The sequence below is a fragment of the Canis lupus genome, chromosome 18 (genome assembly GCF_003254725.2).
Source record: "Canis lupus dingo isolate Sandy chromosome 18, ASM325472v2, whole genome shotgun sequence".
NCBI lineage: Eukaryota > Metazoa > Chordata > Mammalia > Carnivora > Canidae > Canis > Canis lupus.
Window position 1 is genome coordinate 6684498 of NC_064260.1, and position 24879 is coordinate 6709376.

The window sequence follows — 24879 nt, forward strand, 5'->3', positions numbered from 1 at the left end:
CCTGGGGGAGGGGGGGGGTTGTTCATTGTGGCTTCTCTGACTGGAGGTTCTGAAAAATGGAACAGACCTGTCCGCACATCATTTTGCGGAAGGATGTGGAAGCCCAGCCAAGAGTGTAAGCACAATGCCTCCTCCATCACCTGTCTCCCTCTGTGTGTCTCTATGTTTTCGATCCCATGTTTCTGAGCTTTGGCCTCTAAATCCTGATACCATCTCCAGGCCTCTTGTTTGGAAGCTTCTGTGGATCTGCTCCCCTGGTTTACTGACTTCAGCCCCACAAAGGACTCTCAAATTTATATGTCCTCCCAATGACAATGCCCCTGGGGCAGATCATCTTGTGGTCCCAAGGGACCTATACATGGGTAAGCCCCTGGTCTCCTTGGCTGGAGGAAAAATGGAGAGAACATTCTAGGAGTTTCCCTTTGTTCCAAGCATCCCTGAGGAAATGAAGTCCAAAGGGGGCCAACTATACTAAGGCAGCAAAGTGCCCAAAGTGGCACCACACTGCAGTGGTTCTGTTATCCCACCATCCCACATTAACCACATCCATGTATCAGAAAGCCAAGCCCACTTTTCTGAGACTTTCAGTGGCTCTCCACAGGACATTGCACTCTTTCATGTATACAAAACTCTTATGTAGACCCAGTGGTCTGGGGGCCTCCAAAGGCCCTGGGACCCATTCCAAAGGCACTGGAACTGGGAAAGATCTCTGATGGTGAGAATGCCATCTGCCTCTCCTACATATATCCTTTGTCAATCAGGAAAACTCCAGTGCAAAACTCTCCTTAGGGTTCAGTTCAGTGGAGCTCCCTGCCTCCTTGACATCTGGACATCTCTCTTTGTGGCCTCAAAGGCCTCAAAACTTAATATCCACATGAAATCCTTGAAATTCTTTTGTCACTATCTTTTATTACTAAATTCTGATCCTGTTCTTTTGGCCTCTAACACATTCTATAGCTATATATTTGGCTTGAGAAAAATAAAAGTCAAACTTGTCTACCATCTACCTTCCTCAATAGATAGCAAATACGATACAAAGTGGGACCAGTGTCTGTTTGCTTTGCTACTGCATATACAGCCCTTCTTGATTCAGAATACTGGCACAATAAAAGCTTAGAGGAAGAATGAATGAATGACCACTGCTACCATAACGCTTAAAGTTAACAGATGTCATTAACTCTAGGTTTTCTGGCTCCATCTTCCCTCTCCTTAGGTGGCTTCCTTCTGATTCACTGTGTTATCTGCTGAACACAGTTTTCTGAGGACTCACCCTTCACACTGGCTTTGTGGACTCAAGACATGTATCCATGACTCCCTGAGAAAAGCAATGGCTGAACAAGGGTCACAGTCCCCACTTGAAGACCACAGAGGAAGCAGTAAGTTTGTCCTCTGGGCAGTGTTATGGGGGAAAGGAGGTTTTCTATTCAATCTTTGGACCTTTAAAATGGAACTGACTCACCCCCACATCAGATCCAGGGGCAACCACCAGCCCAGTCACAGTGAGTAGTTCCTAGCTTCCTGGTTCTTGGAAGCCTGACTCTTGTATTGCCTGTAAGCAAATTTTTCCTCTTGTTGTTCTCTCTTTTTAATTCCATATTTTTTAGCCACTTTGGGCCTTCTGTTTTTGGTGAGATATTTGGGTTCTCATTCAAGTCCTTAAAGGAGTCCCTAATCTTAAAGAAGTTATTAGTTTATATACTAAATAATTGCTGAGATTTTTCCAATTCCAAGTTGTCTTAATTCCAAATTCCCCATGTCTGGAAAAATCATAATTGTACAATTCTGCACTGCAACAAAGCCTTTAAGGCTTCTTGGATTTTGTTATAATGTGATACAATGTAATAGCACTGAAAATAGTTTACTTTCACTCTTTTACCCAGGGGATTACATTTTCACTTTTAAAATGACTTAAATGAGACTCCAGTGCCTTTGATGAATTCAAATTCCTCAAAAAATTAGCCCTGAACTCATTAGTTATTGGTAGAATCAGTAACAGAAAAAAAGTTCAAGAGTAGCAATCTCTCAGAAACTTTTCATATCATACAACTTCTCTGAAAATCCCTTGGAAATTCCCTTAAATTATGCTATACTGTGAGTCAGGGAGTAGCCCACAAATAAATGAGCCACATGACTGAGTATGGCATTGCCTTCTGTGGCACAGTAATGGGCAGAGATGAGCATAAGTGGAAGGGCTGATCACTTATGCTAAAGCTCATCTGTTCATCTAAAGATCTTTCAAACACTCTAAACATAATTAGTGTTGCTTATTTTCAAAGTAGAGGAGTAGGTTCTGAGGGGAAGAGTGATACAAAGGCAAAGACTGGAAGATCCCGCACTAAGGAGTTTACACCAGTACAGACAGTATTCAAGAGATAATGGAAAAATATATGAGAAGGACAAAAAAGGAATGCTATCAAAACAAGGCAAAAGAAATATTAAAGTTTGCCGAGGTTGGTGAATCTTTGTATTTGGTTTGAGCCTTTAAAATGAGTTGAGAGGTCCTTAAGAGAAGAGCCATTCCCAAGAGGGCAGAAGTAGGAGAGGACACAGCCTGCTTGGTGGAAGTGGAAGACACTAGAAGGGAAAACTAGCTTGAGATAGAGTTAGGTTAGGGCCATGGAAAATGTGTTGAGAAATCCTGACTTTATTTCACATACAATGGAAAGCTTTTTTTGAAGGCCAGAAGTGACATGATTTAATCTGTGCTATAAGAAGGTAATTCTGGCTATAACAGGTAGGTGATATCTGTTACAGTGATAGATCAAGGGGACATGTTCTAGGAGACCCCTACAAAATCCAGGAGAGAAATGATGAGCACCCAAATGCAGCCATGACAGGGAAGGAAAAAGAAAGGCTGGAAGATAGAAAGTGAGGAGGCGTATGTTTTGGTGTGGAGATAGAGAAAGAAGGAGGAGTGGAGACCTGGCAGTGGGGAGGACGGGTGGTTCTAATTCACACAGAGTAAAAAGCAGTGAAAAGAGGTGTCAGTGAAGCTGTGTGTGTGTGTGTGTGTGTGTGTGTGTGTGTGTGTGTGTGATCAGTGAATAATCCACTCTGGGAGGAGTAATATGAATTTGAATTGCAAAGAGGCTATTTTCAGGTGTTGGTGATTCACTGAGAAGTCAAAGCAGAGTATCACAGTTGCCAGCTAGATTCAAAAGACCACCAAATAGGAGATGAGGAGTCCGAGGCAGTCAGTGACTGTATTCCCAGACCTTTCCTGATCCTTTATACACATACCCATAAAAGCATCTACACAGTGCCCACATGGTAATCTGTATCTGAGGAGATTAAGGGTAGTTTTGGACTGAATAACATGCTCTGAATAATGGTCTCGAAGAGCTTGATCAAGAATTCAAACTCCAACAAGACACATCTAACCATCATGTATGGCCAGATTCCCAAACACTGTGCAGTTAACTGAAGCAGAGAGATACCTGAATATCTTGGAACGTGAGATTTAAGAGATGTTATCTTGTTATCATTTTGGGTGGCTGTCCTTTCCAAATGAAGTGATTCATTTTCAAGGACACTCATGCAACAATGACACTAATGGATAGTAAGATTTAAGTAGTTAGAACACATGGTACTTTTAATACTTTTGGTTTGCTGGTTGGTTTATTTTTTAATATGTTAATCTAATAATTGGTTTACCACTAAATGATATTTTAAAAATAAAAATATTTAAGATGGATTAAAGAACTAAATGTGAGACCTAACACCATAAAATTCCCAAATGAGAACATACGCAGTAATTGGTTTGACAGTGGCTGTAGAAACATCTTTCTAGATATGTCTCCATAGGCAAGGGAAACAAAAGCAAAAATAAATTACTGAGACTACACCAAAATAAAAAGCTTTTGCACAGTGAAGGAAACCATCAATAAAACAAAAAATAACCTAATGAATGGGAGAAGATATATGCAAATGATATATCCAATAAGGGGCTAATATCCAAAATATATAAAGAACTTATACAACTCAACACCAAAACCCCCTAAATAATCCAATTAAAAATGGGCAGTGGACATGAATAGATATTTTTTCCAGAGAAGAGATACAGATGGCCAACAGACACATGAAAAGATGCTCAACATCACTCATCATCAGGGAAATGCAAATCAAAACTACAATGAGTTATCACTTCACACCTGTCAAAATGGCTAAAATCAAAAATGCAAGAATCAAATGTTGGCGAGGATGTGGAGAAAAAGGAACCCACATGCAGTGCTGATGGGAATGCAAGCTTGTGGAACTACTCTGGAAAAACCAGTATGGAGGTTCCTCAAAAATTAAAAATAGAATCACTACATGATCTGATAATTCCACTATGGGTATTCACCCAAAGAAAATGAAAACACTGATTCAAAAAATATATGCACCCCTATGTTTATTGTCACATGTACACAACAGGCAAGATATGGAAGCAATCCAAGTATGAATCCATCAATGAATGAATAAAGAATATGTGGTATATATACACAATGGAATATTACTGAACTAAAAAAAAGAATGAAATCTTGCCATTTGCAACAACATGGATGGATCCTTTACCATATGATGCTAAATAAGTAGGTCAGTCAGAGAATAGCAAATACCATATGATCTCACTCATATGTAGATTTAAGAAACAAAACAAACAAGCAAGGAAAAAAGAGACAAACAAAAAACCAGGCTCAACTACAGAGAATAAATTGATGGTTACAAGAGAGGAGGTAGGTGATGGAATGGGTGAAAGAGGTGAAGGGGATTAAGAGTACACTGATCATAATGAGCACTAAGTAATGTCTAGAATTGTTGAATCACCATATTGTCTAACTGAAACTAATATAACAATTAATATGTTAATTATACTTGAATAAAAAATCATATGATGCTTTACATAAGTAATTTTTTGATGAAAGATATTTTACTTTTTCTGGATTTCTTTCTGAATCAGTGGAAATCATTTTAGCATTGTATGGTTAATATGGAACCTGGCAATATGGCTATCTCTGTTAGTGGCTCTTCAGAGAACATTAGAATCCCCTGGATCCTTCCTTCTGAGTATTCAAGAGAACAAAATGAATCATAAGCTTCTACTCTTCCTCCACAGAGGTGTTGTCCCCCTGGGGAGACGGGCTGGAGAGACCCAGAGCTAGAGGGTGAGCGACAAGTCCCTACCTGAGTGCGTGGTTTCTCGCCAGGCTTGGCTGACGCTCTTGCAGCATTTCAAAAATGTTTGGCTGGCGAAGAAATGCCACAATCTTGTCATTATATGCTGAAACAGACAAAAGTGCACGTTGTGGTTGAGTCTTCAGCCCAGAGATAATTTCTCTAATGGTTGGAAAATGGCTGCTTGATACCAGGGTTAGCAAAGGACTTTGAAGGGCAGATAGCATACTCATCAAAAAAATGTAAGCTCTTGAGGGCTTTTTTCTGTGACATAATAGCATTATCATTTTTAAAAGATCAAACCAAAAGTAAACCAGATCTAAGTTAATTATCCTTAATATTCCAGGAACTTAACTCATCCCTGTGTGAAGAGGTGAAGGAGAATAAAATTGCTCTCCATGAGAGGAGTTCTATTCTCTTCCTTCTGACTTCTCTTGGCCATTTTCAATAGTTATTACAGCAAAAGATTCTTTATGAGTTCAAAGAAATCCCTTTCTGAGCACTTGACCCTTATAACCTGTGGTGTAGGTGGATTTCCCAGGAATGATAATGGAAATAAGCAAATCCATTTGGGCTTTCTCACCTCATTTCCCTTGATACAAGTGGCATGTACCTCAGGAGGTAACTGAGGTTAGGAATGAAGACTATGCTGACTTATCCCCACACACACCTGGGGAGAGAGGTCTAAATTAAAAACTGTGTCTAATAGCAACAAGATCCATCACCTCATTTAAACTATGCTCTCCTGGACTTGGCTAACAAATCACTGAATACAAATCACTGAATACAATAAAGAAGAAGGTCAAGGCCTGGAAGAGAACAGAGACAGGGAAGATGGAAGGACAAATTAAGGAATGAAGGGAAAAGAAATTGGGTCAGAAGGGGGATGGAAGCAAAGGGTGGGGGTAGATTATAGGGGAGGAAAAAGAAAACACAGAATTCTGAATATTAGAAGATTCGTGACAAGAAGAAAACAGCCTAATTATTGGGTATCCAGGGTCCCCAAAGCTTGATACATACCTAGTGGCAATGACTCATGTTGATGCTGGCTCCGAATAGCAGCTACAAGGCTGTGTCCTGGCCTGGCCAGTAAAGAGGCTCCTCTGTTTCTAGAGACTTCTGAAGCCTAATTTCAAAATAAAATTGTTAGCATTGGAAATCTTATCAAATTCAGATGGACTTTTAATACTAATTTTTCAAGATGAGGGGTAAAGATCATGATATCACCTAAGTTAAAAAAGCAATGAAGTTACAATGCTCAAAGTGAGTGGAAATAAGCAAGTTAAAAAAAAAAAGAAAGACTAAGTAGGGTGGTTGATGGTTTTTAAGAAAGTGATTGTGTTAGATGTCATAAATGTTAACCAAATTAATATACTGAATACACTAAAAACATTTCTGTTCATAAATACATTCAAGAGACATAAATTCTACACGAACATTATCAGTAAAGATAAGTTTATGGCTTTCATTTCGAAAGGTTGGCACTCAACTTCAGAACTGAATGTGGAATGGACTTGCTCTTTTTAACAGCACGTATCACCCTCACGTGGCCATTCTTTGCTTAGTGCCTATTATTTCATTCACTGTACTGGCTACTCTTCACATAGTATCTTCTTATTCTCTCAAAATTCTGAAAGAAAAGCATTATTAAGCCCAGACTACAAACAGGGAATCTGAGGATCAGATAAATTATTTACAAAATTTTTAACTCTAAGAGACAGAACTAGGATACCAACTAACGCTTGACTGCAAAGCATTTGTTGACTCCTTTTCTGCTATTAGCCTGCAACCAATACCCTGGTTTTGGATGGGCATTTTGACAAAACTACATGAAATGCAGAACTTACTTAGCTTAAAACTGATATTTATGATGATAAATTTAGATCAGTTTTAAGTTTTAACAAACCCTCTAAGTTCTAGAGCATGACAATGAACTTTCTACCATAATTCTCTGTACTTTTGTTCCTTAAAGGGCCCTTGCAGGGTAAGCTACTTAAACAGAGGCTCTGTAAATTTTCCACATTGGAATCCACTCATCAAATATCATCCTATGATATTTGGTAAAATATGCCAAAATAGGCTTTAAAAAAATTTAAGAATTATATTAAAGATTATTTTGTAATATACTCATAAGAAGCTCAAGCATCTAGACAAATAAGGAAAGAAGATTCCTCCTCTGAAATCGGTATACAATTTGCTCCCACAGAATTCAGGAGAGGTAGTGAGATCTTATAGTACAAAGTCCAGAAACGTCAGGTCAATCTCAAAGGGGCCATTTAAGACTAGGCCATGTGTCACATTGCAGATGACAAATAGGACAGATTACTAAGGGCTTACTAATTAAAGACATGGTAATTGCTGGTTTTCCTTTGGGTCCTACTTCCACACTCCACACAGACAGGGATAACATCCTTTCTTGGCAGAGATGTGCTATCAGTTCACTGTCTGTGTACGGCAGTCTTTGAATTGCTCTTCTGGAAGTAGTAGAGATGCAGATCCATCCTTTCTCTCCCGGTCCTTCTCCTTGCCCGCTGCCTACTGGAGGGACAAGGAACTAGATTCTGTGCTACTGTAGTAAGCTTCTCATTTGATGTCATTAGCCCTCGGCTCTGTCCTGCTAGATAGCCAGCCACCAAGATTTAGAAGCTGGTACTTCTGCAACAGCACTTTCCAGTCCCAATTACATGGTTGCAAAGCAGAGTGATGAAAGAAAGCCATGCTAATTATTAAAATAGGCAGCATTGAGTCTCTACATTTCTTTTTCCTTGAATTAATATGTAAAGGCTATCTGGGACTTAAATGATAGGTCACTTTTCCTTGGAAGGAATTATGTCAGTCTGCTTTAAAATGTGTGTGAAAAAAAATAAAGTGTGTGTGAAATATTTTTGATGCTATGAATACAGGAATCTGAAAGACCACTCAGTTGAAGATTATCTAAATGATGTATTACAGAGAGAAACTGAGGAAACAGATCTGATAACAGACCTCAGGAAGGCATGGCTGTGTACCAAACTCAGGTGATGCCTGCTGTCACACTCTGAGCTAAAGTGTCTAATTGCTGGTGGGTTGCCCTGAAATAAATAGCACTTTGAAACAGGAAGAGGCTCCCTTCTATTCCGGGCTGCCACAGGGAATTCATGTGTTACAGATATGTTTCAGGGAAAAATGGTGCCTACTTCTGAGGTCATCTGCTCACTGGCAAAACTAAGCCAGATTGTAAAACTTCTGAAACCAGATGAAGGCCAGCTACCCTGAAGGCAGACTACTCACTGATGAATGTGCTTCAGGCCAAGTATGAATGAGATGGAGAAGACAACACAGGGGGAAGGTGGGGCATGTGGGGTACCTGAACCATAGAGACACCTGCCAAGGGTAAAGGAGGTAGTGGAGAACCTACAGATGCGGATGGATGGGAGGGTTAAATAGAACACACCCTCATCCAACTAGGAGCCAAGAATTTATAGGGATGGAGACAACTTCAACCGGGGCTGGAAAAGATTCTGAGGTTGGGTTAGAGTTTAGTATATGCTAGGATCCTTGTACCCCTAAAGTAGTATTAAATGATCCATCCTGAGGAATGTTGGATAACAGCTGAGTCACTGATTCCGATCTCACTGCAAACATGATGCTAACATTTGCTTTCCTAACCTGAGAATGACTTAAAATAGATTTTCCATTTAAAACCAAAATTATATGACTCACTGAATTCCCTGGCATTTGACACTTTTTGTGTTACTGGGTTTCTCCTGGGTGTGTGTGTGAGATGGAGAGAAAAAGAGGGGACCTCCCTCTCCCAGACATGGCCTGCCTCTCCCCAGACATGCTATGACTATTCTATGACTGGCTAAAACCTAGTTTGCAATAGGGACTACTTTTAAGATTTCTTTCCCTTTTGATGTTGAGATAGCTTTAATCATAATTGCAAATGTGAAACTTCAAACATTTAGCTCTCTAGTAAAAAAAAAAAGTAGATATGCTCAGAAAATAGTTTTCAGTGACTGGTAAACAAGCTTCTCTTTTGTGTTGCAATTTAGAAATGTAAACTGGTGTTTTTTTTTTTTTTGTTTGTTTGTTTGTTTTTTAAGCCATCATTGAAAATTGCAGGTTATAGGCTGAATTTGGATTAGTAATCAGCTAATGCTCACTGGAGGCCTGATGATAAAAAAAATAGTGAGTTCAGAGGAAAGTCCTAAGTGATGAATTTGCATTTGTCTCTAGATTCGTTTTGCATTCTAAAAATAGATCATTAAGAAAGTTTTCAGAATTATCTCATGAAACAAAAGAGAGATCTATGCTTGAGTTCAAAATATTTATAATAGTGAAAAGTGAATAATAAACATAATGTACAAAGAAAGGCTTGAGTTAAATTATGGTAGGCCTGTATGATAAAATATAGAAGAATTGCAATGGCATAGGAACAGCCTACAAGGTACTAGCCTGGTAAAGTAGGATACAGAACCATAGACAATAGGAACTAATTCTTTTATTTCTATGTAGGCCACGAAGTGTCCCTAGATGGGGAATTATACCCGCCTTTTCACTTCTTTCCCATCCGTGTCTGTGTTTTCTACACTCTTTACCTACTGTTGATAATTCAAAAGTTTATTTTCATAGGGGTCGGAATTTTATAAACTTCCAACCAAACCTGTAGGTTAAGTATAGGTTACGTTGAATCAAGAGGAAAACTTCAATTTTTAGAAGCAGTGCAGAAGTTACCTTCTCTAAGCATAAGCTCCCTGGGTGATGACTTCTCTGTGTCATCAGAGCCAATGAAATAACTTTTTTTTAAAAAAGATTTTATTTATTTATTCATGAGAGACACACACACACAGAAGCAGAGACAAAGGCAGAGGGAGAAGCAGGCTCCATGCAGGGAGCCCAATGGGGGACTCCATCCTGGGTCTCCAGGATCATGCCCCGGGCTGAGGGTGGCGCTAAACCACTGAGCTACCTGGGCTGCCCTGAAATAACTTTTGTCATCAAAAAAGCAAACTATAAAGAATGACCAAGAGCGACTTCTGCGTTTAAAGTGAAAAGTCAGTTTCTGCCAGATTCCTGTCCTTTTCTTAGGCAACTACTATTATGCTTTTTTGTGTGTCCCTTCCAGAACTGTTTGTTCTATGATTAATGATTTTCTAACCTGACCAAGATAAGGTGGTAAAAGAAATAAAAATAATGTGCTCTATTATCCTTCTTTATTAATGTTAATTTATATTGCTAATTGCAGTATAAACAAGACAAATGCGATCTTCAATGATTTTCCTACTGATAGAGAGATGGGATCTGATATTTCTAGCCCTATATGCTCTTTCCATTTGTCTGTGTCCATTTCCATTTGGATGTTATGGGACGAGATAGGCCTGTTCTGTGGATACTTTTTCTGTATATTGCAGTCAGATGTGACACTGTACTCAAATGAAGTCTAAAGTATCAAATAATGATCTTTTTATGCAGAAAGTACTATATATATCCCTGATAACTGCTTTCAGCAAACCACCTGAAAAATTTTCACTTGATGTAAAGGCCAATCTAAAAGACACTTGACAGTGTCTTTGTTAGTAATCTATCACAGGGGTTTTGAGGGAAATTCTTACCACTTAAGAGCCTGAATATAGACTGATTTCCTGATTTTAATTCTGTCTTTAAATGCAGTTGATAAAAATATTCGCTGCTGAGCAGCTCTCAAGAGAATGGCTCATGAAGGTGAACAGAAAATACTGATTCCTAAGGTTGCAGCGTAAGAAACATCTCTTGCAAATCCTCCAGTCGCTCTGATATGGATACAGGAAAACCATGGATTATGGAAATAATTCACTGATTATTCTTGAGTCTCATATTTCCATTTGCTTAACTGTCATTTCAAATGGGATATCCTACTGTGTTCATCCTCATTATCAACTTATCTAATGGCAAACCTGCCATCTTCCCCAACTGGCTTTCCTGTTCATCTTCCTAGTGCCTCAAGCATCACAGACTGAGAATCACAGAGCCAACCACCTAGTTGCCTTGTCTCCACTTTCGGATGAGGGAACTGAGGTCCAAGAGAGGAAAGGAAGGGGTAATGGTACACACATAGCTCTGCTGTGGAGAAGCTGGAGCTGGGACCATCTGCTAACGGACTGCCCCTTCCTCCTCAGGCTTCTTCCTACAAGATGTTCTTTGTCTTGTGTCTCTTTGCCAACCTTCAGTGGTCCCGAATGGGCCTTTCTCTTGGAGATCGCTCTTTGCCTTCCTCTTCTTGGCTGTCATGGTCTCCTTCTTAAAATACTAGTTTACACTGGACTGGGAGTTAGATCTGAGCTGCGGTCTTGAACTCCCTGTGTGACCTGAATTTTTGATATTTAAGTTTGCCTGACTAATAAAATACAATTCTTAACTGAAGTGGTATTTTACCACATGGAGGTATTTGGAAATGCTTAGAGGTATTTTGTTTGGTTTTTTGTTTTGGTTGTCATAGTGACTGGTTAGGTGAGGGCACTCCTGACATTTAATGGATGTGACCAGGAAAAAGAGGTCCTGCAATGACCCAGGACAATTCTACATATTACAGGAGTGTCCTCAAAATGCCAATAATCTTCTCCTCTAAAGCCCGTATTTTACAAAAAAATCATTATGTTATTTCTCTCAAATTCATTCCGTGGGCTCATGAGAAAGTGCCAACCATGTGACATTCAAAGCTTTACAAAAACCAAGACAAAACCCAAGTGGAAACAGTAGTTTGGTCACACTGAACTATCCATTGTCTCTCTACTGACCTTTCTCAATCCTATTGCTGCACCTCTGCTTCCGCGGTGCTCTCTGTGGGGTTGCCCTTCCTCTTCCTTGGTACTTGGTTAAATTCTACCGATTTTCTAGGGTTAGGTCAGGTACCTTATTTTAAAGGAGTCTTTCCTTGGCCTCTTTTGAACTTCTGTGGCACTTGTCCTAACATCTCTCTTGGCACTCAGTCATATTCTAATTGTTCTCGTTACTTTGTGTTTTTTGGCTTGGCTTCAATCATAGAATATAAAATTCTCCTGGGCAAGGATCATATCTCATACTTCTTTGCATTCCACAGTGCTCATAGCAGGCCATGCACGTAATCAATGTTTGTTGAGCAAATTCACATCACAGCAAACACAATTAATATTTCCCACCATCCTCTCCTTCTGTTTTTATGCCAAGATCCTCCTGTCTTCTCACTCCCTGGGCTATGGGCTCTCACAGCAGGAGGAACCAAATATTTATTTTCATAGAGGCTGGGTCTTTGTTTTCTCTGGTATGCCGTCTCTGGATCAGATATCCTCTGCGTCTCAGCTTCTCTCTTGCTTTTCTTGGTTTCTCCTTGTGTCAGTGCAAAGCTACTGGCAGACAGAGGATTGGAAGGGGTTTGAAAACCTGATCAACTGAGTCAGTTGGAGAGTGGATGAATTAGGAAAAATACAGGTGGCTGATGCGCATTTATGCCCTTTCATTGTTATGTGTTATAGTCTTTCTTGGCTGATGCAGGTGGTACTTTGTCATCAATGTTGATATTCTTTTTTTTAAAAAATTATTTATTTATTCATGAGAGACACAGGGAGAGAGGCAGAGACACAGGCAGAGGGAGAAGCAGGCTCCCCATGGGGAGCCCAATGCGGGACTCGGTCCCAGGACTCTGGGATTATGACCTAAGGCGAAGGCAGATGCTCAACTACTGAGCCACCCAGGTGCCCCTCAATGTTGATATTCAATGTAACTGTGCTTGGGCTACTCAGTCATGTTAAATAAATGTTTCAGAACAGGTACTGCAAGTTGTACTCATGATCTTAATCCCGTTTCAACAGAAATGTTTTAATACTTGTATTTTCAGGTTAATTTCTTATAAATGTAAGAGATCTCTATCTTTAGGGGGTTCATCTTACATTGAGTAATCTATCTTTTTCTTTTTCTTTTATTGACAGTGAATCTGACTGCAGTACTCAGTTTCTTTATAGAATCTATATTAATGCTGAAATTGCCTTAATAATATCAAAGAGGTTGGTCATTTTAAATGAACTAAGTGGCGTATTTCAAGTTGATGTAGAATTTTGTATTTATCCACTATTATTTCATAAATCTTGTACTTTCTGAAGTGTTGTAAAAAGTGCCACCAGAGAGGGATACAATGCATGTTGGGCTGGGAAGTTGGGGCACTGCTTTCTATAGTGTGTGAATGTGTCTGCTGCTGAGTGTCCACTCTCTGCATGTCCTGACACCCACATAACTCTTGAGGGATGTATAATATTCTTCTCTGCATGGTCATGCACACATTTTACATATATGCAGAAAGAAATAATTATCATGTTTTCAGCAGTATCCTAAAACAATACTTAAGATGACTCATGAAAGAAAAAATTGATTTATCACATTGGCGTTAAACCATGAGCACCGTTGGTTGGAAACAGTTATGCCTGTTAGAGCATATGAGTGATTCCCCTAAAAAAGTAGTAAACTGGTGCCAATACAACAGGAGCAGGCTCTTCCCTTGAGACTTACGTTTGTTATCTGGAGGCTCCAGGTGGATTGTTATTTTCCCCAATTCTCCTGAGAGGTTCACCCTAGTTCTTCCTGGAATAACTTTTAGAGGGGTGGCGAGGTATACACACACACACACACACACACACACTCACACACATATGCATATATATATTTCTTTTTTTTTTTCCTATAATACTTTTTCATTTTCTACCTCATTGTAAAGCAAACTCTACAAGCTGTTTTAGGAGAGATGGTTCTCAGTGGCCACAATCTCCTGAGATCCTGATGGTTTCTAGGATGGTACCAAAACCTGGGAAATGTCAGTAAGGACATAAAAAGGAATTTGCTCATAATATTGCTGAGAACCAACTAGAAGAGGAAAAGAGCTATTTTTGAGTTTGGGTTTGAGAAAGGAGGCGAGAAAAGGGTGTAGGATAAAGAGATAGTAGTTCAGAAAGGCAATGCACATGGTGTTTAAGAAGGATGGCAGCTTTTCATGATTCAGCAGAAGGAAACCGCAGGCAGAGAAAACAGATAAACGAGGAAAGAGCAGGTGGTAGGATGGGAAGAAAGTGTTCATGTCTCCAGGCGATTTCCCCCAGTTTTTAAAAGTCCATGTATATCGTATTGATGTCTCCTTCAGGATCCAGTTTGATGTCAGTCATACCCTGTATGATCTTTTAAGAACTCACACATGACTGGCTGGCCTAAGGAAGCTCAGCTCCAGCCCTGGTGTATGGATCCTGACACCGCAATTTCAATCTCCTTTGAGCTAGACAGATTTTTAGTAGTGGTGATTGTTGGGACAAAAGGGAAGGTCAAGGCAATTTGAAGATGGGCCTAGGGAGTTCACTGGGTGTCCTTGAGTCCTCCTTCTTCTAAAGAGCAGTGTGGATAAGGCAGGGCCCTTGGAGAAGCAGGCAATTCTGGATCCCAGCCACTAAAATAGTTCTGGCTCCATCACAGGAGGGGACTGTGGGACTGTGAACATGGCAGGGGGACTGGCGGGTCTTACCTCTCCAGCGCTGTAGCTCCGGAGCCTCTGGAGGTGCTGTCGGTGAGTCAGGTGATTGGGAAGACGACCGTTCTGAAGAGGGATTCGGGGGTCAATGAAAGTGGTAGCTCGACTGTTGTGGTCCACGAAAAAAGACTGCAGACAGACCAGTTAAAAAGCACACTGCATGAGAATGATCCAGAATGAGGTCAGTCATGTAAGGGAATGCTACAGGGCTCGTCTTCGTGCTTATCCCGCCCCTCCTTTTTATCTACTCAAAACTAGATGGAAGACTGGGGCACTGTGCATCCGTTTACTCAGTAGGTGAATGAAACAATATCAGTCATTGATAAACACGTCACACTGTAGAGCTATAGAGTCATGATCATAAGCTCTTATTTACCATGGAAAACCAGAGAAATAGAGCCTTTGCTATATTAAAAGAACACTAGTAATAATTTGCAGAGCATTTTATTTTTAAAATAAGCACTCTCATTTTGATTATAGAATTAGCACAGTCTCACTGCAAAGAAACATTAAAAGGATAAAAACCTAAGAGGAAAACCAAAATTATCCCAAATATCGCAATCTAAGAGTAATCACCCAAATATTTTGGTGACTTTTTCTCCCCAGTTTTTTCTTTTCTTATGCAAATATACAAATATCTACATATTTTCCCCACATTGGCACCTATAATTTTGTTAGACTTTTTTCACTTATTATTTTTTGAGCATTTCCCTAAGTTATTAGACATTCTTGTAACACAGAATAACATGGCATTCAGCCTCGTGGCTGCATAATAATTTCAGTACCCTCTATCGTTGGACATTTTATTTTTTTACTATTTTAAAAATAATGCTTCAAGAGCACCTGGGGGGTTCAGTGGCTGAGTGCCTGCCTTTGGCTCAGGTCATGATCCCGGGGTCCTGGGATCGAGTCCCGCATTGGGCTCCCTGCATGGAGCTTGCTTCTCCCTCTGCCTGTGTCTCTGCCTCTCATGAATAAGTAAATAAAATCTTTAAAAAAAGTTATCTTTCAACTAACATTCTTGTTCATAAATCTTTGCAGCATGTCTGATTACTGTACACATTCCAATATATGACAAAAGTTTTTCTTTAAAATTACTTCTCATAAAAAAGAAAATTAGTACCTTTTCAAAAAAATAAATCTTTTGTATTACTAAACAATCTTTCAAATACTGTCTTGAACAAAATGTAATGTGTGTTGAAGGTGACTTCCTCTTAAAGACCTCAATCAATGCTCATTTTAGACACATTCAGATGCCACCTGACAGAAGTAGTCAAAGTCAAATACAGACTTGAAAATTATTCTTGGGAAGTATGAATTTATAATTTTAAGTATTAGATATTCTTGTTAACAAGTCCATAAAAAGCCATATAGGAAGTGGTTTTATTATGGAGACCAAAAGATAGCCCCATAGGACATAGGAGATTCAATCCTTGAAGGTACCTTTTTATTATTCAGCTATATGCCTGCAAGTTTATAAATTGAAGTTAAATAAGTCTTAAGAGACTTAAGACATTTGTGCATATGTGGCAATCCTTCAGTATAAATTTCTGAAAGTTGAGTTAATCACTAGGCTAAAAGTTAGAAAAATTTTATTGATCCATATTAAGAAATTACCTTCATGAGTGATGTACACATTTATCCTTTTTCCATAAGTTCATGAATGCTTGTCATGGACTTTATAAATGTTAAGTATTTGAAAGATCTCCTAAAAATGTTGAGTGGTAAATGCTGCTGAACTATCGCTTACAGGGGAAGCCAAACATTTTCTCACAGGTTTATTGGTCAGTTTCTTTATTGGCTTATTGTTGACTTTGTTCCCTTTTTGTTGTTGGAACGTTAAGATTTTCTTAATTACTTATACGTGCGTTTAGTTACTCCTCTGCCTTCTAATTGCTTTTGATTTTTGTTTCACTACACAGAATTTTATATATTCCTCAGTATTCAAATCTCTCCATTTCTATCTAGAAGTGGGTTCAATGCTTAATTATATTTTTCTAGCTGTATTTTTGTTGAATATTTTCTGAAACTTATTTTGGTATGAATTTGAAGTTGTAATTAGATTTTTTTTCTCCAAGAGTCTAATTTTCTAAAACATCCATTCCCTGTTATTTTAGTACATATAGATTCTTATGAATACCACTGTTTCAGGACTATTTTATTTGTTCCATTGATCTGTGGGATTTTCACTGTTCTAATTATTAATATCTGTAGGACAAGTTTCCTCTCATTATTTATCTTTTCAAGATTTTTTTTAAAGTACCTATGCCTGCTTGTTTTTCCAGATAAACTGATCTAAATTTTATTAAGTTCCAAAATTCTGTTAGGATTTTGCTTATAGTCACCTTAAGACTACAGATGATTTGGAGAGAATTCATTCTTTATAATAATCAATGTATCCTTTCCCATTTCTGAACATAAAATGTCTATGCAAGACCTTTTTTCTCAGTAAAATTTTGTAGTGGTCTTTGAAAGACATATTTTTGGTTAAGGGAGTCTGTAGATATTTAGTAGAGTCTGTTGCTATTCTGAGTGCTGCTTTTCCTGTAATGTTTGTAACACGTCATCCTTAGTACCCAGGAAAGGCATAATTACAATATTTATTCAGTTAGTGTCTGCTCATAGTATTAAGTGCTTCTATCAAATAAAGGACACCTTTAGGTATATCTTCTTTGATTTTAATTTGCAAATAATGATAATTTTGTCTCCTTTATAAAGGCCCTTTTTTTTTAAAAAAAAAATTTCCATTCTTGTAATATTGGTGAGAACTTCTAGAACAATAGTAAAGAAGAAATGGCAGCTGCAATCGTCTTGATTTCAATGGGTTCCATTGTAAAAGAGGATATGGTTCATTCATTATGTTAAAGGAGCCTTTATAATGTCATGAAAACATATTTACATCCCTAGTTTACTAAAACTATGTTTTATTTTTGAAATATAAATGTGTACTTTATTTTTATCATGTACTTTTATGGCATTTTTAGAGCATTTCTTAGAGTGCTCAACTAAAATTTCTCCTATAAATTACTGGTTACTGGGGATCCCTGGGTGGCGCAGCGGTTTGGCGCCTGCCTTTGGCCCAGGGCGCGATCCTGGAGACCCGGGATCGAATCCCACGTCGGGCTCCCGGTGCATGGAGCCTGCTTCTCCCTCTGCCTGTGTCTCTGCCTCTCTCTCTGTGACTATCATGAATAAATAAATAAAATCTTTAAAAAAAAAATTACTGGTTACTATACTACAGGTGATAGATTTACTAGTAGTGAAGGAGCCTTACATCTTTGAGAGAAAACCTATTTAATTGCGGTGGATCATTTTTTTTTAATATAGTGTCTAATTAAACTTCACATTTTATTTTTTTTTCGAGAGAGGTGTGTGCATGAGTAGGGGGAGGGATGGAAGGGGCAGAGGGAGAGGGAGAGAGAAAGACTTTTAAGCAGGCTTCATACCCAGCTTGGAGGACATGCAAGAGTTGATTTCATGACCCTAAGATCATGACCTAAACCGTAATCAAGAGTCAGAGGTTTAACTGACTGAGCCACCCAGACCCTCAACTTTACTTTTTAATATGAACTTTTTGGAAGTCAGGTGAGTTTTGTCTGCAGTTTCATTTATATTTTTATTCTGTTTTCTTAAGGTTTTATTTATTCATGAGAGACACACAGAGAGAGGCAGAGACACAGGCAGAGGGAGAAGCAGGCTCCATGCAGGGAGCCCGACGTGGGGCTTGATCCCAGGACCCCGGGGATCACCACCTGAGCCGAAGGCAGATGCTCAACCACTGAGCCACCCAGGTGTCCCAGTTCCCTTTTTTTTTTTTTTTTAATCAGATTTCTCTACTTTAACTTGCATTTATCTGTATGTATGTGTGTGTATGTTTAGTTTCATGCAATTTTATCACCCGTGTAGGTTCACGTATCCACCACCACAGTCAAGATATTGAATGGTTTTCTCACTTCCAGAATATTCTATAAATGAAATCACACACTATGTGACTGTTTAGGATTTTTTTTTTTTCACTCAGCACAATTCCCTTGAGCTTCACTTAAGCTATTGAACAAGTAGTTTGTTCTTTCTTTATTGCTGAGTAATACTCCATGGTGAGAATTTACTGAACTTTGTGCCAATGATTTTTGCTTTTTGTCTGGTTTCATGAGCAAAGATATGATTGCTTCAAAAAAATGACCTATGCTGTTTCTGTTTTTTTCCTACTTTCTGGAGTAGATCATAAAGATACCTGGGCCTGGGTAAGTAATTCATTGTTGCATTTTCCAAATTATTCCATAAGTCCACTCAACTTGCTATATTTCTCAAGTCAATCTTTAAATCACACATACTTTCAAATTACACATTTCTTTTAGATTTCTTTTTTTAAAAAGATTTTATTTATTCATTCATGAGAGACACACAGAGAGAGACAGAGACACAGGCAGAGGGAGCAGCAGGTTCTATGCTGAGCCACACAGGTGCCCATTTTAGATTTTCAAGGTTTTTTTTTTTTAATCTTTTAAAAAAATTTATTTGAGAGAGAGAGAGAGAGAGAGAGAAAACAAAAGAGCATGAGCCAGTGTGGAGGAGAAGGAGAAGTATAGATTTTCTTCTTTTATTTATTTATATATTATGCATATATAGGTATGCATTTTCTTTTTAAAATGTCTCTGCATCTCTTATCACTCATTTCTTGGTTTTATTTACTATTTTCTTTAGATTGATTTATTTCTCTTCTAAAACAAGGGTCATACTTATTTCTTATGTTGTTTTCCCATTCACACACTTTTGGATTTTTATTTTCAAATAAAGTTTGAAAGTTTGAAGTTTGCTTTAGTTACTGTTGCTTTTTAACCTTCTCTAAGTTATTGATTTGAAAGCTTATATTTTTAATATTTATTTTTCTCATTTGATAATAAAAACCAATGTGCTAATCCTTTGAGTACAGTCTTTCTATATCACATGTTTTATTAAGTATCAGTCACATGCATTTTCAATAATTTCTCAATGGTTTCTAGGTCTTAGTTTTATTTAAAACCCAATAGTTTAAAAAAAAATAAAATAAAACCCAATAGTTGGGGCGCCTGTGTGGCTTAGTTGGTTAAGCGTCTGCCTTGGACTCAGGTCACAATTCCAGTGTCCTGGGATTGAGCCTCCCATCTGTCTCCCTGCTCATCTGGGAGTCTGCGTCTCTCTTTCCCCCTGTCCTTCCACCCCACTCATGCTCTCTCTCTTTCTCACTCTCTCTCAAGTAAATAAAATCTTAAAAAAAAACCCAATAGTTATGAAAAACATCATTTTGAATCTCCATTTGGCAAATTGTTTTTTTTTTTTTTTTTTTTGGGTGGCAAATTGTTTTTGATGGTTGTGTTGATGGTTGATTCGTTGTGTTTAAATTTGTTGTTTATTTTCATTGTTATTTTATGTTTTTATTTAAATTCCAGTTAGTTAACATACAGTGCGATATTAAGTTCAGGAGTAGAATTCAAGGATTCATCACTTACATACAACACCCGGTGCTCATCACAAGTGCCCTCCTTAATCCCCATCACCCAGTTAGCCCACCCCCACCACCTCCCTCTATCAGCCCCCAGTTTTTTCTCTATCATTACAAGTCTGTTTTATGGTTTGTCTCTCTTTATCTTCCCCGATGTTCATCTGCTTCATTTCTTAAATTCCACATATGAGTGAAATCATACAATGTCTTTTTCTGACTGATTTTAAATCCGTTGTTTAAAATGTAACTCTAGGGATGCCTGGGTGCCTCAGTCAGTTAGATGTCTGCCTTTGGCTCACCTCAGGATCCCATGATTTTGGGATCAAACAGGGACATAGGGTGGGCTCCTTGCTCAGTGGGCAGTCTGCCTCTCCCTCTCCCTCTGCCTCTCTTCTGGCTTGTGCTCTCTCTCTTTCTCTTTCTCGCTCACTCTTTCTCAAATAAATAATTAAAATCTTAAAAAAATATATACAGCTCTATAGCTTATGGCCATGGCATGCAACACAAATATTTTATGCTTTTCTGTTTTCTTTGTGTTACAAAATGTTATCATTTAAAAAGAAAAATCTCTAAGGATCTCATAAAGAAGTTGTAAACTGTTTTTATTCCTTAAAAAATTGTGGTAAACAAATTTTGCCATTTTAATCATTTTTAAGTGTAGCTTAGTGGCATTAAGTACATTCTCATTATCACACAACCATCACTATCCATCTCCTGAAATTTTTCATCTTCCCAAACTGAAACTCTGTACACATTCAACACCAACTTCTCATTCCCTCCTTCCCCCAGTCCCTTTCTGTTTATGAGTTTGACTATTTTTAGATACCTCATGTGAGATCAAATATTTGTCCTTTTGTTTCTGATTTGTTTCAAGGTCCATTCATGCTGTACATGTGTCAGAATTTCATTGCCTCTTAACGATGCAAAATCTTTCATTGTGTGGGTAATACCACATTTTGTTTATCCATTCATGTAAACTCTATTTTTTCCCACTCTTATTGAGGTATAATTGACAAATAGAAATTGTATGTAATTAAGGTCTATGTAAGGTCTATTTTAAACAAAAGAATATATATTCCACTAATACAAAATTACATTATTCAAATCCTGACTTTTGTCTCCCTGTCAAACTGATATGACTCATTTTCCTGCAATGCATTTATTTCATCCCTTTTGTATTTCTCTTTTGGTTTTCTTATATAATATGATGTGATTTGGCTCATAGGATATATGATTATTGTATCTTTATTTTAGTTGTGCTTTTGATTTATATAAAATCTTACTTTGACTCCATTTAATGGTTCTGATTTTGAACTCTTCTTCCTATGATATTAATATACCACCATTGATTTTCTTGTTACAGTTTTCACATTCTATTAATATTTATTCTTTTATTTTTTAAACTCTCTGAATTATTTGAGTATGTCTTTTAATAAGTTGGATCTGTTTGTTACCAAACCTGAAAGTGTTTTCTTTTCATTTGTAGGTTTATCATATTTCCACCTACCATTATGACTATTTAGCTTGGCTGTACGTTTGTTATTTTGTTTTTATTATTTCTAATTTCTTTGCTTCCTGGTGGATTTTTTGAGTGTTTTGCTATGTAAATTGTGTTTTGCTTGATTTTATTTTTGTAGATGTTTAAAACAAAAATCTTGCTTTCAGTGATACAAATAGTTGCCCTTTAAGTTGATCAAATAACTATATTTAGCCCTTGTTTTTCAAATTATCCAATTGGATTCCTCTTATACTCAACCATGAACTTAGCACAACTTTCCTTGCTCTGTTCATTGGCCTTCTTTTCTCTTCTTTGTCTATTTTATTCTAGGTTAGGAATATGATTCAAATAGTTCTTATACAATTATTCCATTTTATCATATTTTACTCCTTTCCAAAATATTTTCAAGCATTTTAACAATTATTTACATTTATATTCATGTATTTGATTTAAATATTTACCGCCATAGTCCTCTTACACTATGATCTCCCCATTATTGATTTCCTCTTCTGCTTCATTTGTGAGCCATTTGGAGAATGGCTTCTGGTGTTTTCTTTGGACAGGAAAAGAGTCCAGTGAGCTCTGAAATCTTGCATGTAGGTTGTTTTTCTAGTATCTTCACATTTGGATGACATCAATTTGTTTGGATATAGAATTTTGCGGCTGCAACTTTTTCTCATCAATAACCTGTACTCGTTGCTCTGTAGATTTTTTTTTAATATTTTTTTCTTTCTTTATTTATGATAGTCACAGAGAGAAAGAGAGAGAGAGAGAGAGAGAGAGAGGCAGAGACACAGGCAGAGGGAGAAGCAGGCTCCATGCACCCGGAGCCCGACGTGGGATTTGATCCCGGGACTCCAGGATGGCGCCCTGGGCCAAAGGCAGGCGCCAAACCACTGCGCCACCCAGGGATCCCTGTAGATTTCTATAGTTGAGTTTTATGGATGGAAAATTTTAAGCTTGCCTGATTTTTATTCTTTTTAAGGTAACTTTCATATTACCATGGCTATATATTGATAAGATTTTTAAAATTCCCATTTAAAGACATTCCAGAATATGTGTAGATACAGAATTTTAATTAACTTTACTATAACTCAGTGAGCACAATTAACCTGCCTATCTGAACAATTTATTTTAGAGCTCAAAATTTTATCTTCAATATTTAATTAATAATTTGATTTAGTTTTTATATGTAGAATTTAATTTTTACTGTTATACCTATTACTCTGGTTTCTTCCTTAGGAGCATCTATAAGTCATTCATCCAAGAGCGATTTTAATTGAGTGCAAATTATATCCCAGAAATATTCTAAGCCCTTGGAGTTTCATCAATGAGCAAAGATCCCTGCTCTCAAGGAGCTTAAGATTCTGTTAGGACAAACAGATGAAACAGCAAATCTAACAAATATATAATTTATATGGTGGATCACAAAGGCCGGGGACCGTCGGTGTTTTTGGTATTAAATTGGATAGGCCTGGCCGAGAAAGTAAGATATGTTCTTTTTGGTTTTTCTTTCCTTCCTTTCTTTATTTTTTAACCTTATTCCTTATCATTTGCATCCTTTCCTCACTTTGGGAGTTATTTCCCTGGTCCATTTCAGTGATTTAATTTTTTTTCCTTTTTAAAAAAAAATTCTTTTTATTGGAGTTCAATTTGCCAACATATAGAATAACACCCAGTGCTCATCCCATCAAGTGCCCCCGTCAGTGCCCCTCACCCAGTCACCCCCACCCCCCGCCCACCTCCCCTTCCACCACCCCTCGTTCGTTTCCCAGAGTTAGGAGTCTCTCATGTTCTGTCTCCCTCCCTGATATTTCCCACTCATTTTTCTCCTTTCCCCTTTATTCCCTTTCACTATTTTTTATATTCCCCAAATGAATGGACCATATAATGTTTGTCCTTCTCTGATTGACTTATTTCACTCAGCATAATATCCTCCAGGTCCCTCCACATCGAAGCAAATGGTGGGTATTTGTCGTTTCTAATGGCTGAGGAATATTCCATTGTATACATAGACCACATCTTCTTTATCCATCATCTTTCAATGGACACCGAGGCTCCTTCCACAGTTTGGCTATTGTGGACATTGCTGCTATAAACATTGGGGTGCAGGTGTCCCAGCGTTTCACTGCATCTGTATCTTTGGGGTAAATCCCCAGCAGTACAATTGCTGGGTCATAGGGCAGATCTATTTTTAACTCTTTGAGGAACCTCCACGCAGTTCTCCAGAGTGGCTGCACCAGTTCACATTCCCACCAACAGTGCAAGAGGGTTCCCCTTTCTCCGCATCCTCTCCAACATTTGTGGTTTCCTGCCTTGTTAATTTTCTCCATTCTCACTGGGGTGAGGTGGGATCTCATTGTGGTTTTGATTTGTATTTCCCTGATGGCCAGTGATGCGGAGCATCTTCTCATGTGCATGTTGGCCATGTCTATGTCTTCCTCTGTGAGATTTCTGTTCATGTCTTTCGCCCATTTCATGATTGGATTGTTTGTTTCTTTGCTGTTGAGTTTAATCAGTTCTTTATAGATCTTGGAAACTAGCCCTTTATCTGATATGTCATTTGCAAATATCTTCTCCCATTCTGTAGGCTTTTAGTTTTGTTAACTGTTTCTTTTGCTGTGCAGAAGCTTCTTATCTTGGTGAAGTCCCAATAATTCATTTTTGCTTTTGTTTCTCTTGCCTTCATGGATGTATCTTGCAAGAAGTTGCTGTGGCCAAGTTTAAAAGGGTGTTGCCTGTGTTCTCCTCTAGGATTTTGATGGATTCTTGTCTCACATTTAGATCTTTGATCCATTTTGAGTTTATCTTTGTGTCTGGTGTAAGAGAATGGTCTAGTTTCATTCTTCTGCACATGGCTGTCCAATTTTCCCAGCACCATTTATTGAAGAGACTGTCTTTTTTTCCAGTGGATGATCTTTCCTGCTTTGTCGAATATTAGTTGACCATAAAGTTGAGGGTCCACTTCTGGATTCTCTATTCTGTTCCACTGATCTATGTGTCTGTTTTTGTGCCAGTACCACACTGTCTTGATGACCACAGCTTTGTAGTACAACCTGAAATCTGGCATTGTGATACCCCCAGATATGCTTTTCTTTTTTAATATTCCCCTGGCTATTCGGGGTCTTTTCTGATTCCACACAAATCTTAAGATGATTTGTTCCAACTCTCTGAAGAAAGCCCATCATATTTAGATAGGGATTGCATTAAATGTGTAAATTGCCCTGGGTAACATTGACATTTTCA

At 38.1% G+C, this 24879-nt stretch overlaps 1 protein-coding gene across 5 annotated transcripts in view; it reads right to left on the reverse strand.

Moving 5' to 3' along the window:
• The window catches only part of HECW1 (HECT, C2 and WW domain containing E3 ubiquitin protein ligase 1), a 448536-nt gene that overhangs the window by 59858 nt on the left and 363799 nt on the right, over positions 1-24879 (reverse strand). For all 5 annotated transcript variants that reach the window (XM_049096371.1, XM_025449281.3, XM_049096372.1 and 2 more), the window contains 3 exons: positions 14648-14782; positions 6175-6280; positions 5164-5260 (listed from right to left, as the gene is read on the reverse strand). In XM_049096371.1, the coding sequence (XP_048952328.1) occupies positions 5164-5260; positions 6175-6280; positions 14648-14782 (338 nt within the window). The remainder of the gene's footprint in view (positions 1-5163; positions 5261-6174; positions 6281-14647; positions 14783-24879) is intronic.